Below are 22,614 nucleotides of genomic sequence, written 5' to 3'. Positions count from 1 at the left end.
GTATGCATTTTGAACTGTACTCATAGCACATTTCTCATATACATCATTGAGTGGTATCTCTCTCGCACTAGTCCGCTTGAAGAAAGAGGAGAAGACCCGTCAGGAGCTGGATAAAGCTAAGCGCAAACTGGAGGCGGAGTCAAATGACCTACAGGAACAGATCGCTGACCTGCAGGCCCAGATCGCTGACCTCAAAGCTCAGCTTGCAAAGAAGGAGGAGGAGTTACAGAACGCCTTAGCCAGGTAGTGTCAGACTGGTGTATTTATTTCTTCAAAACAACACTAAGTTCTATCAGTTTTAATAGTTTAATGTACTCTTGATTCTCACAGGTTGGAAGATGAGTCTGCCCAGAAAAACAACGCTCTGAAGAAGATCAGAGAGCTGGAAGGACACATCTCCGACCTGCAGGAGGACCTAGACTCTGAGCGGGCTGCCAGGAACAAGGCCGAGAAGATCAAACGGGACCTTGGGGAGGAGCTGGAGGCCCTCAAGTCTGAGCTAGAGGACACTCTGGACACCACTGCCACACAGCAGGAACTAAGGTTACACAAATATGTATTCAGAGGAATTTATAAAGTGTATATACATTTACCTTTTAGATGATGAAGCTATCTTAGAGAAGAAAAAGATGACTAACAAAACATAACCAAAAAACAAAATGTGCATGCTTAAAAAAATACCTGCATTATCCATGTTTCTGCGTACAGAGCCAAACGTGAGCATGAAGTGACCCAGCTGAAGAGAGCCATTGAGGAGGAGAACCGGACCCACGAGGCTCAAATACATGAGATGAGACAGAAACACACTCAGGCTGTTGAGGAGCTCAGTGAGCAGCTGGAACAGTCAAAACGAGTGAGGCCACTATTTTATGAATCATTCTTAATACCCAGCTGTCATTTAGCTTTTTATTTCTTTAATTGCATATTGAGGATTCTCTTTATTTTCCTCTGCTCAGGTAAAGTCAAACCTGGAGAAAGCAAAACAAGCTCTGGAGAAGGAAACGTCAGAGCTAACTATGGAGGTGCGCTCACTGACCCAGGCCAAGCAAGATGGGGAGAACAAGAGGAAGAAGCTAGAAGGTCAGGTGACGGATCTTCAGTCCCGCTTCACCGACAGCGAGAAGCAGAAGGCTGAGCTGACAGAGCGCTGCTCCAAGATCACTGTAAATCACTTTCACTAATTATTTAACTACTCCACCTGGAAAAAAATGTGAATCATTAAAAAAGAATGCCACAAAATTACGCTTAAAAAAGTAACAAACACATAATTTTTATTCCTGTACAGATTGAACTGGAGAGTGTGACAAACCTACTGAATGAAGCAGAGGGAAAGAACATCAAACTGAGCAAAGACGTGGCCAGCCTTACCTCCCAACTCCAAGACTCTCAGGTAACCGAACTTTTACTCTTAAGATGTTGTTAATAACACCACACAAACATTTAGTCTTTGCCGTGACGATGAAATATATTAAACTTTAGAACAAAAGCACTGACTACTGAACTCTTGTGTCTAACAGGAGCTGCTGGCTGAGGAGACACGCCAGAAATTGCAGTTCTCCACAAAGCTGCGACAGGCGGAAGACGACAAGAACAGCCTACAGGAGCAGCTTGAAGAGGAGGTGGAGGCAAAGAGGAACGTGGAGAGACACGTGTCCACTCTCAACATCCAGGTCAGAGGCCGAACTCTGTTGATTAAGACTTTAAGAGAAATTGGCGGGAGCAAAATAAAGATAATATGATGGGAAAAAACTGGAGCGATATTGGAGTGAAGGTTTACTGTAAGCTGAAGCTCATAACAAGAAAACACTCTTGTACCATGTAGAAGATTCCTCTCTGTTACATAACAGTTTTGCTTTGTGTGCAGCTATCAGATGCAAAGAAGAAGATGGATGAAATGTCAGGCAACATTGAGCTGCTGGAGGAAGGAAAGAAGCGTCTGCAGAGAGATTTGGAGGCAGCGAACACTCAGTATGAAGAGAAGGCCTCAGCATACGACAAGCTGGAGAAGACCAAAAACCGTCTGCAGCAGGAGCTGGAGGACACGCTGATGGATCTGGACAACCAGAGGCAGAACGTTTCAAACCTGGAGAAGAAACAGAAGAAGTTTGACCAGGTCTGCTAAACCAGAAAACAAGCTTTTAAATATCATTCATGGGATTGAGCCTGTTTTTAGAATTTCACAGTTAATTGAAGTCAAGATTGTGACTTTATTATATAAGATTATATGCACAGTAAAACAGATTTGTTAAATTCATAGTTATTTGTTTCTTTGATCTCCAGATGCTGGCCGAAGAGAAGAGTGTCTCCAGTAAATATGCAGACGAGCGAGACCGTGCTGAAGCTGAGGCCAGAGAGAAGGAGACCAAAGCTCTGTCCCTGGCAAGGGCTCTAGAAGAGGCTCAGGACTCCAGAGAGGAGCTGGAGAGAGCCAACAAGGCCCTAAAAGCAGAGATGGAGGACCTGATCAGCTCCAAGGATGATGTGGGAAAAAATGTTAGTGTTGGAACATCTTTCACTCACTTGGCACTGGTCAATAGATCTGTAGGCTGAAAGTCTGTAGTTACAGGTTTATGTTTACAGTGTCTAGAGCTTTCCAGTTAATTTAAAATGTATTGATGGAAGGTCCATGAGCTGGAGAAGTCCAAACGAGGCCTGGAAGCCCAGGTGGAGGAGATGAAGACGCAGCTGGAGGAGCTAGAGGACGAACTGCAGGCAGCTGAGGATGCCAAGTTGCGTCTGGAGGTCAACATGCAGGCTCTGAAGGCCCAGTTTGAGAGAGACCTCCAGGGAAGAGATGAGATGGGAGAGGAGAAGAAGAGGCAGCTGGTCAAGCAGGTAAATAAAAGCCTTCATTCTTATACCAGAAGAATGTGAATGATTTATTATCAAAGAATGCCATTTCAGCGTCAGTAATCATTGCAATGATGCACACTGGCTGCAGGTCCGTGAGTTGGAGACGGAGTTGGAGGATGAACGTAAGCAGAGGGCCACAGCAGCAGCAGCCAAGAAGAAGCTGGAGATAGACATGAAAGATCTGGAGGGACAGATCGAGACAGCCAATAAGGGACGTGATGAGGCTATCAAGCAGCTCCGCAAGCTCCAGGTGAGAGCAAAGGACACTGAGAAAATTCAGCACAGAAGAATTTATATAAATACTGTATGGGTCTTTTAGTTTTCACTGTAATTTTTTAGATGCATATTTACATTAAAGCATAAGTTGTAGTGAAGGTTTGTATTTTAAAGGGAAAATGTTACGTTTTTGGATTTTTTTTTTAACTTGGAAGCAAACACAAATGTAAAACTTAACTTGCTGTTTGCTTGAAATAAACTTGTAGATATGTAGACAAACATCTTCTTAAGGGAAAATTCCCCGGTTTTGGCTAGTGACTGTGACTTTAAAGGGAAATGTCAAAACACTAAAATAAGATATGATCACTAAGAGAAGCACTTGAAAACAGGACTTGGTATCATCAAACACAGATCATCTGCCTCAAGTATTGTTAATATACTTGAAACATTATCTGATGTCTTTTCTCTGTCTCTGTTTCTCTTCATCCCTCCAGGCCCAAATGAAGGACTACCAGAGGGAGCTGGAAGATGCTCGTGCTGCTCGAGAAGAGGTGCTGACCACCGCAAAGGAGAGCGAGAAGAAGGCCAAGAGTCTGGAGGCTGAGCTCATGCAGCTACAGGAGGTAAGGCTGTCGATTCCTAACAAGGCAAGAACCTCTCTGGGAGCCGGGGCTCAAAATAATGAATGTACGTGTTTGCAGGAACTGGCTGCAGCTGAGAGAGGACGGAAGCAAGCAGAGGCTGAAAGAGACGAACTGTCCGATGAGCTGGCGAGCAACACCTCTGGAAAGTAGGTGGAGAGTTCACTCTGTTGCTTTGTCTGTGGAGTGAACCATGAAAAAAAGATGGTGGCATTTCTTACCATGCTCTCTGTGCTCAGGTCAGCCTTGTCAGATGAGAAGCGTCGCCTGGAAGCTAAGATCGCCCAGCTAGAAGAGGAGCTGGAGGAGGAGCAAAGCAACATGGAGATCCTCAATGACAGGCTGAGGAAGAGCACACAACAGGTGATAAGACTGTAGCAGACATGATTCATGAAGTGTTAAAGCACTGGGCAGAGTTCTCATCCCTCTCTTTGCACGTACTCCACCCACAGGTGGATCAGCTGAACAATGAGCTGCAGACGGAGCGCACCACCTCCCAGAAGAACGAGAGCGCTCGGCAGCAGTTGGACCGCCAGAACAAGGAGCTGAAGGCCAAGCTCCAGGAGATGGAGAACCAGGTCAAGTCCAAGTTCAAGTCCTCCATCTCTGCCTTGGAGGCTAAAGTGGCACAGCTGGAGGAGCAGCTGGAGCAGGAGAACAGGTCAGGGACACATAAACACAGAGCATACTGTATGTTTGATGAATAAAAAAAATATACTTTTTTGGTGGTTTTACCTTCTTTAAATTGTATCAGCTGTACTCATATTCATTTCCTCTTAACTCTTGTCCATCTTGTCTCAGGGATAAGCAGACAACTGCCAAGAATATGCGCCAGAAAGACAAGAAGCTCAAGGACCTGATGTTGCAGGTGGAAGACGAACGAAAACAGGCAGAGCAGTACAAAGACCAGGTACAGTCACGGAAACGTTTTTGTGCACGAACAAGAAAATAAATGCAGCTTTGATTGTGCTCGTCAGTGCTGAGTTAGCATATTCGCTTTGTTCACTCACCAGGCGGAAAAGTCAAACACTCGCATGAAGCAGCTGAAGCGGCAGCTAGAGGAATCGGAGGAGGAGTCTCAGCGCGCCACAGCAGCCCGCAGGAAGCTGCAGCGGGAGCTGGATGAAGCCACTGAGGCCAACGACGCCATGACCCGCGAGATCGGCTCTCTCAAGAACAAACTCAGGTAGGATAAAACGCCAAAGGGTCGTTCTGTTGATGGAGGTGATGTTCACCTGCTATTTCCATGATGCCACAACAGGACACAGACATTGCAGTAAGAGGTTGGGATGCTGTGTAAAATGTAAATAACTGAATGTAATGGTTTGCAGATCAGTTTAACCTGAAATACTACAAAGACAACAGGCTAGGTCTCCATGGTAACTTAGGTTTTAACATGACATAACCTGGTCGGGATCAGATTAACTTCAGAGTTTTGGCTTAAAATCAGCTGGAGGAACCACATTTTCATTATTACGTTTTTTTAAACCATGCTTTGCTTGCAGTATAGACTCTGTGGTAAAGCACTATGTTTTTATATACATCCAAACTTTTTTGTAGCCACAATTGTACACAAACAACAGTTTACAGATTTGCCAAACTGTAGACAGGTTAAAGCACATTTATTAGTTTTAAATGCTCTCAGTTAATCTACATTTCAGTGCTACAGAGCATAATTAATGTCATTCAAAGGGATGTAAATGAACACTTGAAGCATTCACATTCTTTCTAAACTTGATGAGCGGAAACAAAACAATCATGTCCATCTCTATTCCAGAGGCAACCCTGAACCCAAGGAGTAACGCAGCAGGTATCTCTGCGCCTAAAAGTTACCCCATCACTATTTCTCATTAACATACCATAACTTTTCATTCCCCGTGCACACCCTTAATGCTATCATTTCTTTCACTGAGCCTAACTGAGGGAAATGTGGCTATCAGAGATGTAACTGAAAAGTTCTGAGTCATATTACACAATTTGGTTTCCATTGTACCCATTTCCTGGGGTCATATTTTTCCTCAGTGCTTGGTTTAACTGCCGTAAACCAAACTCATTTTCCTGACCAAGGAGTTAAAATGAGTTACAAAGATAACCAGCGTGCTTTACCCGTAACCGAAGCACAACCTGTACATTCTGTACTTCATCAACGCTCCTTTTGCAGTGTGCAAACACCCAACTGGTTTTCAAATGAACTTAACCAGCACAGAGCCTATTGCATCCCCTCACTGTGACAATGTTTCTTTGTGTTTGTGTCTTGTGTACTTTTTTGTCCTATTTTAGGCGTGGAAATGAGCCCTCCTTTAGCAGCACACCTCGGCGCATAGGCGGAGGCCGAAGGGTGGTCGAGGATGCCTCAGAGGAGGACGCCGACTCCCAAAGCGACTTCAATGGGACAAAGTCCGCTGACTAAGGGACTTTTTAAAAAAACATATATGAGAAATACTGTTCAGGGCAAAGCCTGCCACTTAAAACAAAGAATTACTTCAAAAGCCTTTTATGCTATCTATCTATCTGTCCTCTTGTTTCAGAGCACCTTTTCTTGACACAAAAACAATCAGGACATGATTTCAACTTAGTGGGGTCGTCTAGTGGTTATGCTTGTGTGATTTGCTGGGGGGTTTTTTTCCTTTTCTATTTTCACTGTTTTTTGTTTTTTTTTTACTGCACTGACACAAACATAGGAGCCTCTAATTAACACCCACTTAGTACTTAAAGCAGTGACAAAGTGTAAATCTACAGATGTAGAACTGTTATCAGTTACCGTCGTCCTGTTGCCTGTGACTGCTGTTATTGTTCCAGAGCACCACTCTAGGGTTTCAGATTGGATGCATAGACAGATATTTCAATCCCCAGTCTGCTTCTAGTCAGCGGTGTTGTTTATTACCCCCACCAAGGAAAAACATTTTTAGCATCCGTCATATTATTTGTGCCTCTCATGTGTCCAAATCTGTTTAGAGACGCTGTTTATGAAATGTTTGAGGTCAGACAAGGTTGTGGGTTACTGTTAACCAGAAAACTGAGTCACATATCAACATTGAGCACTAAGCAACGTCAGATCTTCTTTCAGTAGCTTTCCTTTCTCCAGATTTACTGTACTTAGAAACAAGTCCCTGATCACCCTAAACTAAGTCAATCTCATTTTATAATTTTCTTTGTATTCAACAAATGTTTACATGGCACTTTTTGTATCCATTACCTGTTGAACCACCTGCACAAGAAATAAAGAGCTTTAAAAAAATAGTTTGACTTTCTCCTTTTAATGTTTCTGTCTTGGTCAGTAACTCACTCACATTATTCACATCTGCTCAGTTTAGTAGAAAAAGAAAAAACGACTGCAAACCAGCAGGACAAAAGTTGGGTATAGTACCTCAGGCACAAACAGTTTAAAGTCAGCATACAGAAGCAGCTGCAGGCGTCCTAAACACAAACAGCCAGTACACAGTGATTACAAGGATTACAACTGGAAGTAGCTCAAGGAAGATTAAAGGGGACCAGTTATGCTTCCCTTTACTTTCTGTCACACTCGTAGACGAAACAAGGCCAAGGTTTCAAATCATGAGGTCAGCATATGTGTTAGGATTCCCTGTGAGTCAATATTTCTAGTTCAAGACTGCTCTAAAGACTATTTTCTGTCTACTCTGTATGTTGTTAAAGAGGATATCCTTAATGTATTCATTTCAGGGAGGTTCAAAACTTCCGTTTAGGAGGGAGCAGACATAAGAAAAAAAAAAAGCTGGCCTAAATTGAGAAGACCTACAATAACTTGTTTCAGGCAGTGGATAAACTCGGACTGCAAAAAGGTCCTGAATGAGACAAATGATGATTATTTTTAACTATGTGACCTTCATAGCGCCTCGGTTACACTCAAGAACATTTATATGACTGTAGAAACAAGCATTACAGGCCCCCTTTAAACTGTCCTGCAAACAGGAGGACCTCCAGATTTCAGATGTTACAAGTTAATTCCTACACAAAGGCTACAGTGCAGTATACAGCGATAGCTACTGTATAAAGGTCATATTTAGATATGCAACTTTAATATTTGCTTAATGAGCTGCTGGATGGCAGTAGTGACAAGATCCGTTTAAACAGAAACATTTCAGGGAAAAGCATAGCTGTCACATCAGAATCGCTCCATTTCCTAATTTCAGAGTCTTCTTTATACCTACACAAATATACGAACAGTGCTAATTTGACCATTTCAAAATCTATTATTGCTTATCATGTTTACCATATGTCCACCATATAAGTCTAAATGACAGAAAGAGATACTGTACATTCAAGTGCACATGTGCCTGTCTAAAATATACTGTCAGCTACCATCAGTAAAAAGGTTTATGATAACATTAGATCATAAATCTGCAGCATGATAAATTTTATCTTTTATAAGCCCAGTAAAGCAGAAAATAGTTGGTGTGTGAAATGGTTGGAGGGAGGTAATAGGAAGGACCCGAATGATAATGAAATGGGGTCGGGGGGTATACTAAATGCTATTACTTTAACCACTATGAAGTCAAGTGGCACCCCTCTCGATGAAAATCTGACAGAGACGATGATCTGTTTCGGTATTTTAACACCTGGATCAGCCGTGGCACTGCAGCAAAGCAAGAGCCCACAAACTGAAGAAGTAACAGCAGTGATGAAGGCAGCGCTGGCTGAAATACTAACGCCAATTCATGGCAGGAAGTAATTCATTGTCAGCTCATTCATTCACCCAGTCTGAAATATTTTTAAACCAAAATATCAATCTGTGTTCTTCAAGACATGATGGGAAATGATAAACACAGAAAAGGCCAATGACAAAGCTCAACCATGTTTTTCATATATATCTCAAAGAAAAACAAACCTATTGCTTTTGTTATTTTCAGTTTTCCCATTTATCACAGCTTTGGTTTTGACTTGGTCACAAACACAATATTTGCTCAACTTTTCCATAAACAATACTCCGGATTCTTGGTCCCTATACCAGGGTCACTTTCCAGTGCTTTTAATTATTAAAACTGTTCCTTACATGGATAATGATTAATAGGCTAGTGCACTACATTAGTGATGTAGGAGCAGAAATGTTTACAAAGCCCTGCTGTGCTTGATCCAACCACAGAAAACACAGAAGGTCCATCATGAGTTTTTTTTTTGTTTTGTTTTTTTTTTAAGAAGTTAGCCACCACAGCATTAGAGATATAGTGGAAGATATGCTGCGAATGGTAGGGTCCACAGGATGTAGTGCTGCCTCCCGTGATATGGTGTGGTACAAGCCTGAGAGAGCAGAAGTCCGTGCGTTAATGGGCGGAGCCTCTCTCTTTGCTCAGTGAGGGCACGGTGCAAGGACAATCAGCAGGACGTACGGCGACAAGGAAGACAGCTCAGCTCAAAGTCCAGGGGTGTCGTATGAGGAAGGTCAGGAGGGAGAGAGAAAGGAAGGGTTTTTTCCCCTCCCCTCTCATAGCAGTATCTTGACCCCTCCCTGTGGAGACTGGGCACCATGGGAGATCCCTCTTGGAGGAGCTGGTCCAAACTCTAACCGTTTCACCAAACTGAAAAACAAAGTTCAACTCATGAGCTAAAGCTGTACATTCAGATTCACAATCTTTTTTCAAATGTAGTTACAGTCAAAAGCCTCAAGGCTTTGCATTTGGACTGTTGCCATCTTGTTTTTTGTTTGTTGTGTTTAACAAGCACAGGGTGGTTCTGACTGAGAGACCCATAACAATGCTTGTGAGTTAGTGGCTTATTAAACAAAGTTAGGCAGCCAGACCCTAAAGCATATCCTGCTTTATCATTCATTTCATCTTGAATGGATGTTTGTTCAGTAAGACTTAAAATTAATGAATGACTTTATAAAGTCATCAGGAACATTTTTACTCTTGTCATAAAAGTAAAGAGGGGAGCATCATTCTCCCATCGACCTTTTACAGAGTTCATTTTGCAACCCCCGGAGACGCCCCCTGCTGGCCATTACATCATGACATTACACATGTCACTGCTTGGGTTTAGCCCAACTTCATCTGGCTTTTCAGGCCCAGAGGCCACATCCATTTTTAACTCTGTTCCCCATAAAGATGACATTTGACGGCACCCCTGTGCTGGTGTTTTGACACCTCAGTATATATTGATAGACGTGGAAAAACAACCGTTGGAATAGTTTCCAGGTTTTGCGATGGGTAGCTGGACAGGCAGAGCTCACCCCCTCAACTTCTGATGCAAACCCGGCCATTTTGTTCCATATGTAGGCATGAAATATGACAGTAACTGCTCAGATCATAAAACAGCTTGAATAATTTCTCCTAGGAGAAGGTAAAGACTCTATGCATAGTCTATACAGGTTATAACTGGTGTAGAGACCTATATATGCCAACATTCAATTACACATTACCTCATGTATTACATTGTTTAGCTACAAACACCATTATCACCAGTTATCATCAGTTGGCAAGGTGGTAAAGATAAAAGGTACCTAATTTAAGGAAGTAAAATTAAAGTATCATGCAGATTCTGAAATATTCAAATAGCCATTAAGTTTTATTAAATTCTGTTAGCATGCAATAAGCTACTAAACTTTTTTCCAGGTACAATCAACAAAAATAGAATAATAAAACTCCAAAATACCAAACAGCAACTTTAAGAGCTGGAAATTAGGCAAACGGAGAAGTAACAAGGTGCAATCTGGATCCATAAGAAGGCCAATCATAAAGTATGCAGATAGCTAGAAGTGTATTACTCAAAACAGATCTTCTACTGTAAACTCATGATGACACATTCCCTCACCTGTCATACTGAGGAGGAGGGCTCAGGCCCACCGCCTGGAGCTCAGCACCTGCATCTAAACCCGAAGGACTGCCAGGACCAACTGTAAGTGCCGGTCTGTTGACGGATGTGTCGTACACAAAGTCTCGACAAGATGCCAACTTGGACTCCAAATTCTGGCAGGATTAAAATAATACATACATAAATCAATAATTAAGACATACAAACCAACATAGCACTTTCAGTACAAGTATTAACTTTCTTACTCCAACTTTTCTGAGTAGTTCCCCAACGATGTTGAGTGCAGATATTCTAGCCGATGTAGTAAGCGGGGTTCCTGTTAGACTATCACCTAAAACAACAACCACACATAAGCTGATAAACACATGGTTTTTTAGTATAGAGGTACTTATTAAGATAGTCAAAGTTTTATATTACCTCTCCGGATGTTGGAAGCTGGGGTTGTGACATATGAACTAATAGGTTTGGAGGGTGTGACGGGGATGGAAGGATTTCCAACTGAGGGTAACATCGTATCAGAACGATCTGTGTCTTTGCCCAGGCTGCTGGATGGCCGTCTCTCCTTCTGTCGTACAGCCAGCTCATGGCGAAGGTCTGCCGCAAGTTACAGAAGTAACAGAATTTAAACCATCTTCTAACCAACCACCTATTATAGTTTTTCAGAAGTAATTTATATTTGTAGAAAAAGCTGGCATATGGGGCAGGCAAACATGATCAAAAACAAAAGTAAAGGTGACGCTGGTTGCACAATGAAACCTGACGACCAACTGCCGGTTCAGTTTCTCACAGCACATTAAAAGCACATACAATATATTAACTGTGATAGCATTCCACACTTTAGAAAGATTCACCAAGTGAATTTCCACACACCATATAACACTAAAATATATGCCTATAGCTGTCTGTGAAGACCAGTTAAGCATAGACTCATAAACACTTATAAAACCCATTAAATAATTTTACCTAGGTTACTAGTTAAAACATGTCCTATAAAATTATTATATATTAACAGTCAGATGTACAATAAACGGGAAGAACAGGACATAAATAAAAACAGGAACTGCTGAATTAATCAAACTATCAAAATTCACTGAGTCAGTGATAAGAGAAATCAGCAGTTCTTGTGAACCTGAGAAGCTGCTTTGAGTGGATGATTGTGTGTGTACCTCTAGCTTCGTCCTTGAGCCTCTGAACAGACTCAAGCAGGTTCTCTTTCTCATCCAGCTCACTTTCAAGAAAGGCGTTTCTCTCAATGACCTGGTTCATCCGCTGCTCAAAGTCCTCCAGAGACATGATGGTAGCCCTGAGACAAGCAGAGAGGACATATTATGCAATATTGTGTATATACTGGCAAGTCTAACAGGCACAGCATGGCTGTGTGAACATGTACCAACTTTTAAGCACTGACCTTTTGGTTCTCTCCAGGTCATCATTGGATTGCTCTAACTCTCTGATATACTTCTGCAGATGATCTCTAACTGCTCTGGTCTCTCCCAGCTCTTCCTCGAGTGTTGATATGTGCCTCAAAGCATCAGAATGCTGGACTTCAAATTTCTCCTACAAAAAGCACAAGAACAAATAAACTGAAACTGACAGTGTCAGCTTGGCAAGGTCATGGCAAATTAATCAACACAGCTGCCGTTCATATTTTAATAAGAAAAGCTGACTATTTTATTAAACGTTGAGACAATAAACCCTTTAAAAAGTTCCCTCTCCCCACATTTGAGCATTTTTTGAACACAAAACTGCATTTACTTTCTCCACTATGCTTATTTCCCCATGGACCACTGACTAAAATAGCAGTCAGCTGCTTTATACCCAGGCAGCAATTTTCCTAGTGGCAGTAGCAATAACAAGCTGAATGTTGGTAGGCTAAAAGCTGCTTGTGTGGGGTGTGTCTGTTCCAAATCCTCAATGTCACTAAGTGGAGCATCAGTGCTTGTGTCCCTCTATTAAGGGGCCACAGCCTACTTAAAATCAAGGCTGTCTACCTTTATGTTTTCCAGTTCTACGCGAAGCCGGTGATTATCCTGCAGCAGCTCTTTGTTTCGACCCTCACATTGCTTCAGCTCTGTCTCAAGCTCAGCCTCATAGTCCCGACTCATCTGCTGGAATTCCTGCAGCTCCTCTTGAGCCTCCTCAGCCCTGGTGACAGAGCAATGTACAACACCTCCAAAATATCAGCTCAGCACATGTTAAGAATTATATAACAATAACTGCAGAAAGTAATTTACTAAAAGTAAATCCTCCGATTGTATGCCTTTTTTTAGTACCTTTGCTCGTATCTCTCTGCTTGCTCCTTCCAGAAGCCCAGCTCCTCTTCTAGGGATGCAAACTTGCGTGTTGTTGGCTCTACCATGTCTGCTGCTCCGAGTAAGGATGGAGGGAGGATTAAATCAAATTATAGCTTTCTCCTTTTTTAAATTACGTGGTTGTCTCACTTGGGGACACATCATTACAAAACCGTTAGCGAGTGCTAACTTTATTAGCTAACACAAATTACCTCCGCCGAACAATTTTCTTCACATACTGATGCCAAAAAAGGGATAACCAAATAAATAGTTTTACAGTTTATTTGTAGAATAGTAAAAAATGAAACGGAAACTTTTAAATCTAAATGCAATGTCAGAGAATGCATATGGCCCAGCTAAGTTTTTAGCTAACTTAAGCTAATATAGGCAGCTAACCGATCTAGTTGGATATGTGATTCTAAAGCTGCTCTAAACGGAACTAAACACACTCACCTGCATATGAAGGAACGATTAAAGCATGCTACAGCTAAGGGAATGTACTTCGATGTGATGATATTTTTTCCGGATTTATTGAGTATACGTATTGAGAATTGCACAAACTAATCCTTCGTTACCACGTCGATCGTCTCGCCAACCAAATAAATACGAACCTTGAGTTCGTGAAGCTCATTGGGCAACACAGATGACGTTTTTAAAGATTAACCAATCATATGATTTAGCAGACCTGTAGGCCGGGAAGGCGGAGCCTCAAGCACAGTCCGTTGTTTCTGCTTTGTAAGGCGTTTATGATCTTTCATACACTGCATTTATAATAAAAGAAATTATTGTATAGCCCTCACATTTAGATTTAGATTTTCTTTTTTTGTTTGTTTGTTTTTGTTTCAGTATTACTACACCGACTGTCTGACAGGGAAAGTGAAATTGAATTAAAGCGTTTTTTTCTTAATACATGATAAAGCATAAAATGTTCTTGAGCTTTCATTCAATCATCATTTATGTATGAAAAACATACAATGGTAGTGGCTCCACTGATGCTTTGTGTTAAAAACAACAACAACAACAACAACAACTGTATTTCAGAAATGGCTGATCTACTGTTATTTCTCCAAACAACTATCTCTAGGGTTTGCAGAGTGCCTATACTACTTTAAACTAATAGGAAATAACTCAAATTACCACTTGTTCCAACCAATGTATGCAGAAGAGCTTCTCTGAATGTCCAGCATGTCCAGCCTTGAAGCAGACAGGCTACAACAATATAAAATCACAGTAAGTGCCTCACTTGTCAGCTTACAACGGGAAACTGAGGCTACTACTCACACAGGTTGATCATAACTGGACATCAGTTTGGAAAAAAGTTCTGATGAGTCTCATTTTCTGCATTCAGACATTCAGATGGTAGGGTCAGAATTTGCCATGAACAGCATGAAAGCATGGCTCCATCCTGCATTGTATCAATGGTTCACACTGCTGGTGGTGTAATGGTGTGGAAGATATTTTGCTGCCACATTTTGGTCCCCTTAGTACCAGTTTGGCATTGATAAAACACCACAGCCTACCTTCAATATCGCTGATTTATGCTATGATTTCATATCAAAATCTCTATACCCTGTTGAATCTATGTCATTATAAATTAAGGCAGTTCTGAATGCAAAAGGTGTCCAACGTGCTACTAATAAGTTGTACCTATTAAAGTGGCCATGAGTGTGTATTAATTAAGTTAGAAATAAAATGAAAATAATCCAAAATGGTCATTCTGGCAGTGATACCATTAGTATTACAGTACTTGGAAAAATATAAATGTACCTTTCATGTAAAATGAAAGCTTTAGTGCAATAATTTGGACAGTTTAGGTTATATTTTGATTTTAGTGAGTGCAAACCAAAGTACATCATATACAGTATGCTACACATTAGAAGACAAAAATGCTTTACAACACAAACAAAAGATCCAGTTTTTATAATACCAAGTGGTCTTAATTTATTGTGGCTTATTTTCAATAATTACACATGTAAACGAATAAAAACAAAGTGGTAAGAAGCTTCCCTCATTCTATAATAAAAGGTAGGAAGCAGCTGTCTGAAGAACATGGCTCACTTTGATTTAAAGGCAAGTTGGATCCTGAGCAAAGATATGTGTACAAAAAAGAGAAAAACTAGGAAATCCTATGTAGAAAAAATTGCGATACCTGCTCCACTTATCTCTGGAGTATTTCCATGCATTAAAGTAAGAAGGTAAGGTAAACTGTGAATTGGTCAAACTACAGGTTTGTAGGTTAACACGCTACAACAGCTCCAATAAAAACAAGTCCAAAGGAGATCATCTCAGTGCTTCTCTTCCATCAGAGCAGGGTTTATCCTCATCAGGTCATCTCATCAGAAGTAACAAGGCACTGGAGGAAGACAAAATAAGTATGATGTTAAATACAACACATTTATTTTGTCTCTCATTAGAACACTCAAGAGTTTATCCTTACGTGAGTGTAACTATTCTTCAGCCTTATCTGTTTCTTTGTTGTCCTTGTGAGAGCACGTCTTCTTACTGTCTAAAACATCAGTCTTCACCTGCCCCAGAGATCGCAGTAGACACATGGTGTCAAACCCCTCATCATCAGCCTCTTGCAACAATTCAAGCACCTGTGGAAGAGACATTTTTCTAATTTTCCTAAGAAGAAAGGAACAACACAAACAAGTGCCCATGCTTCACCCACAGTTTTAGTGTTGAGACGCACCTGCAGACACTTAAAGGACTTAAGTGCGCTCAGGTTCTCATGCAGAAACAGCAGATAGATACTGAGGTCATTGTAGACGGGGGTGACCAGACCCAGAGCACCAAATCCTGGCAGCATCTCATAAGGCCGAAGGAAGCTGGAGCTTTGACGTGCTGGCCCAAGAGCAGCATACACCACTAATGGAGCAAGAATCACATACACTCCCAGGTTGATATAGCTGAGAAGCCTGAAAACACCAACTGCAACAAGCTTACACTGAACAGGAGACGGCACCATGCTGTCGTTCTTCAGCACTCCTGTCCGCAGGTCACACGGAAACTCATCCGTGAGAGAAGCTAGCAGGATGTAATAGCCAAGGTAGATACATGCAAGCAGGAGGATCAGCAGAGTCAGTCCCCGACATGCCAGGTAATTGACCACAAGTCTGTGAGAGAAGCGCTTGGTCTTTAAATACTGCTCCACTAAAGGGTATTTAAAGCAGCCTTCAGTCAGGTCCAAAGCACTGCAGCAGGAAAAAGGTAAATGAACAATTAGCATGAGATAAAATGACTTCAGTTTCATAGCACTTTGTGGAAAATAGTTTTTAAACTACATTTTGGGGTTTTTAATGATCATTAATATTCAAAAAATGCCCCACTTTGTATGCCAGGAGTGAAGGACAGCATTTCTCCCTGCCAGCTTTGCTTCTTTATCACTACCACAAGATGGCACCAAAGATGCCATCACGCTTCAGCAGATACAAAATGAAAAGAATTCAGATGTCCTGTGTACTGCTGCCTACCTTTCACCAAATAGCAGGAAGACCCAGTTAGCAACAATAAAATAAATGAAGCATTTAGCAGCTTTAAAAATGTGATTGTAGGATGACTAAATGTTCTCTACATGAATACAAATATAGTACATTTCTCTTATATTTTTACTTGTACATATCTGAGATTCTTTTCAACCTTTAGATTTGGATTTATTTATTATTTATATTGTAAAGCCCGATGGTGAGTAAATGTACCGAAATTTCGTTCTGGTGTGCACTAACAGTTGTATGTTCTGAATAACAATAAAGTGGCTATTCTATTCTTTTCTATTCTAAATGACGTCTCTATAAACTGGCTGCATGTGTAAATTAATGGCCTCATTTTGTGTAGTTTGTCGTCAAAGTTCAAGCTAGCTCATACTATAATAAAAAAGTGGTAGACCAACATTTTAAATAAATACCTTCAGAAGACTTTGAAAAAAGGAGTCTCCCAGTCTAATCACCTGCCAAAATCTACAAGAGTAAAGCAGTGAGTACATTGACTGTAGGTGATAACAAAGTGTTTACCTCTGTGTGCCTTCGGGTGCATCCTTGCTATCTAAAGAGGCTAAATTCTTGGCTAGTCTGATGGCACGATTATAAAAGCGGTCTAGCTCCTCCATGATAAAGCTGAGATCAGAGGAGAGGTGCGGAGCTGCTGTGAAGCGCCAGAACAAGGCGGGGATGTACATGAGGATGGCCAGTGAGAGCAGGATGTATGGGAAGAACTGTGGAAGTCACAGAAAGGAAGAAAAATGTATTAGTAGCTTTATTTTGGCTAATATTACTTTATAATGTTTATTCTTTTAATATTATAAAGTAAATAATGTCTTTGCCGTCTTTGGTGCCCTCGCAGATGTTTTAGGAAGCACTCGTCTGGCAAAACTTGATTATTATGTTTAATTTGATCATCACCAGATTATGATGTGGGTATATACAAGGTTGTAGTTCGTTTCAGTGTCTACTAAGTAGTTGTTTAAATAAATTTGTAATGTGCCTAGCATCTGTTGAGAATATGAGACTTATTTCATTATGGTTAATGTAATATCTAATTTAGCTATTCGAAGACCTACAAAATGAAAATTAATGTGACCGTTTTACAAATGAAGAGGTAATTAATTAACAGAAGTATTAATCTGCCAATAAATTATAAAAAAAAAAAACATTAACAACTGATAAAAAAAACAAGTGATAAAAAATCGCATTTCATTAAATTAAAACCGACATATAATCAGCAATGCACTAGTTATAAATTCGATTTCTAGTATAATTAGATTTCAGCATAGTATTATGTTTATTGTGCAGGTATAAATGAGCATACTATATGTGTAAAAGATTTATTGCACAGGTGTGTATATGTTTCAATACAAATTCCTGCACTTTAACATAACATTGCACCTTTTTTAAAAACGTGTCCAGTGCATTTACTGTGTGTTTGGTTATACTGTGTGTACCTTGTGTAGCCACAGTGGCGAGCTGTCTGCTTGCTGCTGCACTGCTGCCCAACAAAAAGAGTCCACGTATCCAGCCTGTCTCCAGGAAAAGTTAGTGGGAGGAAAGCAGCTGATCTGGGTGCCTGAGGACCCAGAGGAAAACAAAGAATCAGTGCTAATGGGCGGCTTGTTTTTTCAGAAAAATTAATGCAGCCTTCTTTTTTCTGCACTCATGGTCCAGTTGCTTTGAATTGCTTTCAGCATATTTTGAGCCAATAATTACGCCATCGCCTGTTGTGGCAGGGATTCAAAGTATGCACAATTAAGAAAAAAATGCCCCTCATACTCAGTGGACAGGAACATCTTCCATGTGTTTTCTGTTCATTAGATACAACCACACCAACTATCAGTTATTTGAGCTCCAGCATCAGAGCAATGACCTTTTAATGTTTAGCAAAAGTGCAAATTTTGAAATTTTGAACATAAAACAAAATAAAATGTAAGATGACAGTCTTCATTTTGGTGTCCTGACTTCTTTTAAATACAGTCTGTGATCCTGTTGCCATGCATTAACTTGTGTTGTTTGGGTTTACCTCTCCCATCTTTTCACGCACTTGTTTGGCATTTTATTATTTATGTAACTAACCTTTGGAACTAAGAAACTGGAACTAAGAAGCAAATTCCCTGCTTTTCTGCAATTTTCATACTTAGCCAAGCCACCCAAATTCCCACACGGGACCCTGTGGCATGCTGATGTTTGACACCCATCCTATGGCATCCCATTTCTGCTTAAAAATAAGCCAATTTGCAACTCAGTGTTTCTATTGCTCAGAAGACTTTCCTTCCTGCAGCTATTTTTTTGTGACTGCCACACTGTTTGTAATTGGGAACATTAATAATAGATTTTGAACCACTTTGCATTTCAACCTCAGAAGCACAACAGTAGTTCCCACAAGGCTTGCAGAGTAGTGATCCATCTGGTCTGATTATCTTAGCTTTCTTGCAGGACTGGACATACTAACTATACATAGAGACTATGAGCATTGTGACCTAAGGGGATTATGTAGATTTGTGAAACTGCTGATGGAGCTAGATTTCTGTTTACACTCCAGAGGGAGGTATGCAGATCAAACTTGTGCCATATGTGTTTGTGTCTTTTCTCGCACTCTTTGCATTCAGAAACAAGCTCATCCATGAAAAGAACACGTGTGTCAGCATGCCACTGTTTTCACCATCATCATCATCAGCACCAGCAGCTGCAGAGGCAGCAGGATGCTTGCCTCACTGTCTGGGAGTGAAAGGAGCAGACGGGTGGAGACTCAAACCACACCTTCTTCCACACCTCTGTCCTTCTGCATAGTAAAACACTCATCTTCACCCTACACTCTATGTCAGTTTGATTTTATTTGAGGAACAATACGTTTGCAGGGATTGCATTTTCCCACATAATGAAACTGTCTCTTCACACATTTAACTCACCCACTGAGACCTCCTGAGCAAAGGCGAGCGAGATGAGGAACAAAGGCAGTCCCACCGCCAGAAACGTGACTATTTTGTCCACAGCCAACTCGAGACGGATGCCTTTGTACTTGGTCTCCGTCGGGTCCTTTAACAAAAAGTCGGAAAAGACGTACTCGGTGGCTACGTGTGCGATCGCCATGTCAGACGGGAACAAAAAGTCGGTGCCGTCTAATTGATGGGAGAGTCCGTTTCTTTTCAATTAAGCAAACAGCTTCTAGTGTTTCAACGATATTGAGTCGCTCTCACGGTGGATAATGTATGTATAAAAGGACAAAAATAACGGACCCACGTCCGTTCACAACGGGGCTGATGGTTGAACCTGTTTCCCTGCCTACCCCAGACATCAACGGGAGGGGAGGGGGTCTGCCAGCCACTAGGGAGCGCTATTGTTCCGTTATACTCCCCTGCTCAAAGCTTCTTTTTTTAAAAACGAACAAACAAAAATAAACCAACAACAAAACAACTTTGGGGGGCAAAGGTGGGGCTTCTATAAGGACATTCACTCCACATCACACCGTATCTATGCCAACTAAGAATAATTAATTAAATTAACACCCACATCACCGTACTCTGGAAGAAAGCTGGAAAGAATTCTGGCAGGAACAGAGACAACATGCAAACGCCACAGAAAGGCCCACGATAGTCAGGCTGAGGGTTTCCATGAGAAGATAAGTAAGACTATCAATAACAATGTTATTAAGATACTTCCTACCAAATGAAAACAACCATTAATTCAACAGTGCTTCCTTTCAGAATGTAATACCACCATTAGAACACTGCATTGCTATGTTTTCATATAGACATAATGCTCCACCAACAAAAAACATTGCTTAATATTTTGCATGTTTAATCTATAAAAACAATAATAAATGATAAGCAATAATAACATAAAAAGCATACTGATGGTATATGGTCTGAGTATGTATCCTTGGATGTTGTGACTATATGTCGTTTTGTGTGTGTGTGTGTGTGTGTGTAACACAAAATATTACCATAGTCTTAGTGGGCATGTGCTGGAATAAGAGCATGTGAAATTTACGACACACTGTGTTGTAGAACAGTAAGTAGAAAAGTAAGCACTTATAGAAGTAACATTTAATGATTACTTGTCTAGCTCAATAACAGTCAGTGTGTTAGAGTCTATGACCATGCAATGGTTGGTCCAGGGTGACTGAATCTTTTAAGCTCAATTATATTGTTGCACAGTGTTATATTTTGAGGTAAAGGCATGCCATGGAAGTAAAAGTTATTTCCAGCATGAATTTTGATATACGTTGACCAAACAAAAACACAAAGCGCGTGCTTACATAATACATAAACATATGTAGGATGTAAATAATAAGACTGAAAACTGGTATATTGCACGGTAGGACTGAGTCATTGTATTTGTTTGAGCAGTGTAACATGTATATATATATATATATATGAGGGCTGTAAACATGTGGAATGGAACAATAGAATGATGTACTTAGGATTATATTGGGGGTTTTTTTTGTTTTTTTTGACAGATTATGAAATTTACATAAGTAAATGATTAACAATAAATTCCAGAAAGCATGAGAATATCGCACATCGGATTTTGAATGTGAGGAAAAGGATTTTAAATTAAATTCTAGATTTAAAAGGGAGTCAATGAAGAAGAGTTAGAAGAGTTCATCTGCAGGTAATAGCCTACATAACTATGAGAAACATTCTCTTATCCATTTTTATATTATCATAGAAATTTCCACTTCCAATTTTAGCCTAAAAATACTGTAAAATTAATATAATATCCTGTAACAGCAAGAGTCTACTTCCAAAACTTCTCTACAATACACTTTGTGCAGTAAAGAATAAAACCCAAATATGTAAGTATGAGATATTAGCCTTAAAGATATAAATCTCAACAAACACCAAAGGATAAAAACAAAACAAAACAAAAAAACAGAGGTAAGAATCATATCTTTAAAATATTCACTTACGACATAAATTGATTATAACAATAATATATAAATTTGTAAAAGTTTAATATTTTCCAGCAGCTTAACTTCTTTATGTCAGCATCTTATTTTACTATGAAACTGTGCAGAGGAGCTTCATTGTACGTACAGTAAGGTAAAGACCAGTTTCTGCCCATCTCTGTTCATCACACTGCTGTGGTATCCAAGGTACCCCCAGTCTTTGCATTCTTGGATGCCGAGTTGGTAGAATCTGAAGAAATAAGTCAAATTTTAATGTCTTCCCAAGGAAGAGATGGTCTTTAACCTGTTCACATCAAACCTCAACTTGTGTTACATTCAGTGATCTGTGTCCCCTGCCAAAACGACAGAGGACTGTCAGGAAGAGGGCTAAGCCTCCATCATTGGTCCTCACAAGTCATGAACATGTAGACTACATTTCCATCAAGGCAGTGCCATCTAAAAAGAAAGAAAAGACTAGAAGATGCAAAGGCGCAAAGAAGGACGACCTGCCCTGCAAAGCATGTAAAGCAGTCTATGGAGACAAAAGTGACCCAAAGGCCACTGAGGAGTAGATCAGCTGCGACCTGCAGCACCTGGTTCCATGAGACTTGTGGAGAAGAAAATGGCATCTGTGCTGATGATGGATTCTTCTGTAAAGACTGTCTTTAAGAATCTGTCTTTTTGAAAATGGAAGATACAGTTGTTATGAAAATACTCTAGTAATTCATTAATTCTAGTTGTTTTTGTAATGCCAGTGTTGTTATTCATGAATTATTAAATCAACACTTGAATGTGTTATGTTTGTGAAAATGAGTTCAAATTAAAGCTGATTGATTTGTTATTGAATTGTTTTACAAGAAATGACTGGTTTCTCTTACAATTTAAATGGCTCATTTTAGCTGATGAGTGGCTCATCAGGCCCACTTTACCTGAACACTGCTCATCTCCCCATGCCTTCCCTGCACCCTGGTGATACACCTTCACCCCAAGGCCCTGCATGTGTGGGTGATTGTGGTGGAGCAGGAAGAGGGAGGCAGCTGGAGATGGGGAGGAAAGGAAGGGAGGGGCAAGTGGCCCCTCCCTTCCTTTCCTTTGGCCAACTCACCCACTGACCCCAGTAGGCACCCCCACACTCTGGAACCCACCAAGGCAAGGGGGCCCAGGCCCATCCGGACCGGGGCCCAGTTCAGCAGCACTGCCTGGACCCACATAGCCCGGGGCAGCCCACCTGACCCAACCACAGAGAAAAACTGCACCCACCCCATCATCCACTCATCTCCCACTTAGATCATTTCTAAATCTTAATGTTTCGTTTATCTCTGTGCTTTATTTGTTCCTGAGCAAACTGGTTTGGCTGAAATGAAAGTTAAGCTTCATAACTGGATGTTTTATTTAATCTTTAAGTCTTACTTGAAAAGCTTACAGTTTATATTTTGAACTGAATATTTCACCTGTCATATCCCCTGATGGAA

At 40.7% G+C, this 22,614-nt stretch overlaps 3 protein-coding genes across 5 annotated transcripts in view; 1 reads left to right on the top strand and 2 right to left on the bottom strand.

Annotated features, from left to right (window-relative positions):
- myh11a (myosin, heavy chain 11a, smooth muscle) overlaps window positions 1–7,472 on the top strand; it is a 31,776-nt gene extending 24,304 nt beyond the window's left edge. For 2 of the 3 annotated variants that reach the window (XM_084930496.1, XM_084930497.1), the window contains 17 exons: window positions 72–243; window positions 331–543; window positions 709–853; window positions 957–1,163; window positions 1,286–1,390; window positions 1,518–1,670; window positions 1,865–2,113; window positions 2,281–2,493; window positions 2,623–2,835; window positions 2,942–3,103; window positions 3,564–3,692; window positions 3,771–3,859; window positions 3,950–4,073; window positions 4,163–4,371; window positions 4,512–4,620; window positions 4,724–4,896; window positions 5,991–7,472. In XM_084930496.1, the coding sequence (XP_084786622.1) occupies window positions 72–243; window positions 331–543; window positions 709–853; window positions 957–1,163; window positions 1,286–1,390; window positions 1,518–1,670; window positions 1,865–2,113; window positions 2,281–2,493; window positions 2,623–2,835; window positions 2,942–3,103; window positions 3,564–3,692; window positions 3,771–3,859; window positions 3,950–4,073; window positions 4,163–4,371; window positions 4,512–4,620; window positions 4,724–4,896; window positions 5,991–6,120 (2,795 nt within the window). In that variant the 3' untranslated portion in view covers window positions 6,121–7,472. Of the gene's footprint in view, window positions 1–71; window positions 244–330; window positions 544–708; window positions 854–956; window positions 1,164–1,285; window positions 1,391–1,517; window positions 1,671–1,864; window positions 2,114–2,280; window positions 2,494–2,622; window positions 2,836–2,941; window positions 3,104–3,563; window positions 3,693–3,770; window positions 3,860–3,949; window positions 4,074–4,162; window positions 4,372–4,511; window positions 4,621–4,723; window positions 4,897–5,487; window positions 5,521–5,990 lie in introns of all 3 variants that reach the window. The other variant, XM_084930498.1, reaches the window with a different exon arrangement.
- On the bottom strand, window positions 6,949–13,389 carry LOC146384986 (nuclear distribution protein nudE homolog 1-like). Its single transcript, XM_084930501.1, has 9 exons — window positions 13,220–13,389; window positions 12,749–12,839; window positions 12,467–12,620; window positions 11,884–12,032; window positions 11,642–11,778; window positions 10,893–11,069; window positions 10,721–10,806; window positions 10,476–10,630; window positions 6,949–9,244 (listed from the first exon to the last, which is right to left on the bottom strand). Exons 2-9 carry the CDS (start codon window positions 12,832–12,834, stop codon window positions 9,151–9,153), a joined length of 1,038 nt encoding a protein of 345 aa, XP_084786627.1. The 5' UTR covers window positions 12,835–12,839; window positions 13,220–13,389; the 3' UTR covers window positions 6,949–9,150.
- A 1,177-nt stretch (window positions 13,390–14,566) lies between these two features.
- LOC146384985 (pannexin-1-like) lies at window positions 14,567–19,562 on the bottom strand. The gene is made up of 6 exons (XM_084930499.1): window positions 19,161–19,562; window positions 17,703–17,824; window positions 16,777–16,976; window positions 15,459–15,960; window positions 15,204–15,363; window positions 14,567–15,119 (listed from the first exon to the last, which is right to left on the bottom strand). The coding sequence occupies exons 1-5, from the start codon at window positions 19,339–19,341 to the stop codon at window positions 15,214–15,216; spliced, it is 1,155 nt and encodes a 384-aa protein (XP_084786625.1). The 5' UTR covers window positions 19,342–19,562; the 3' UTR covers window positions 14,567–15,119; window positions 15,204–15,213.
- Between the last annotated feature and the right edge of the window lie 3,052 nt (window positions 19,563–22,614).

Source organism: Perissodus microlepis, chromosome 6, assembly GCF_051167445.1.
Source record: "Perissodus microlepis isolate ML-2025 ecotype Zambia chromosome 6, ASM5116744v1, whole genome shotgun sequence".
Taxonomy (NCBI): Eukaryota; Metazoa; Chordata; class Actinopteri; order Cichliformes; family Cichlidae; genus Perissodus; species Perissodus microlepis.
Note: the sequence above shows the minus strand (reverse complement) of the source record. Positions and strands in the feature narration are given on the sequence as shown.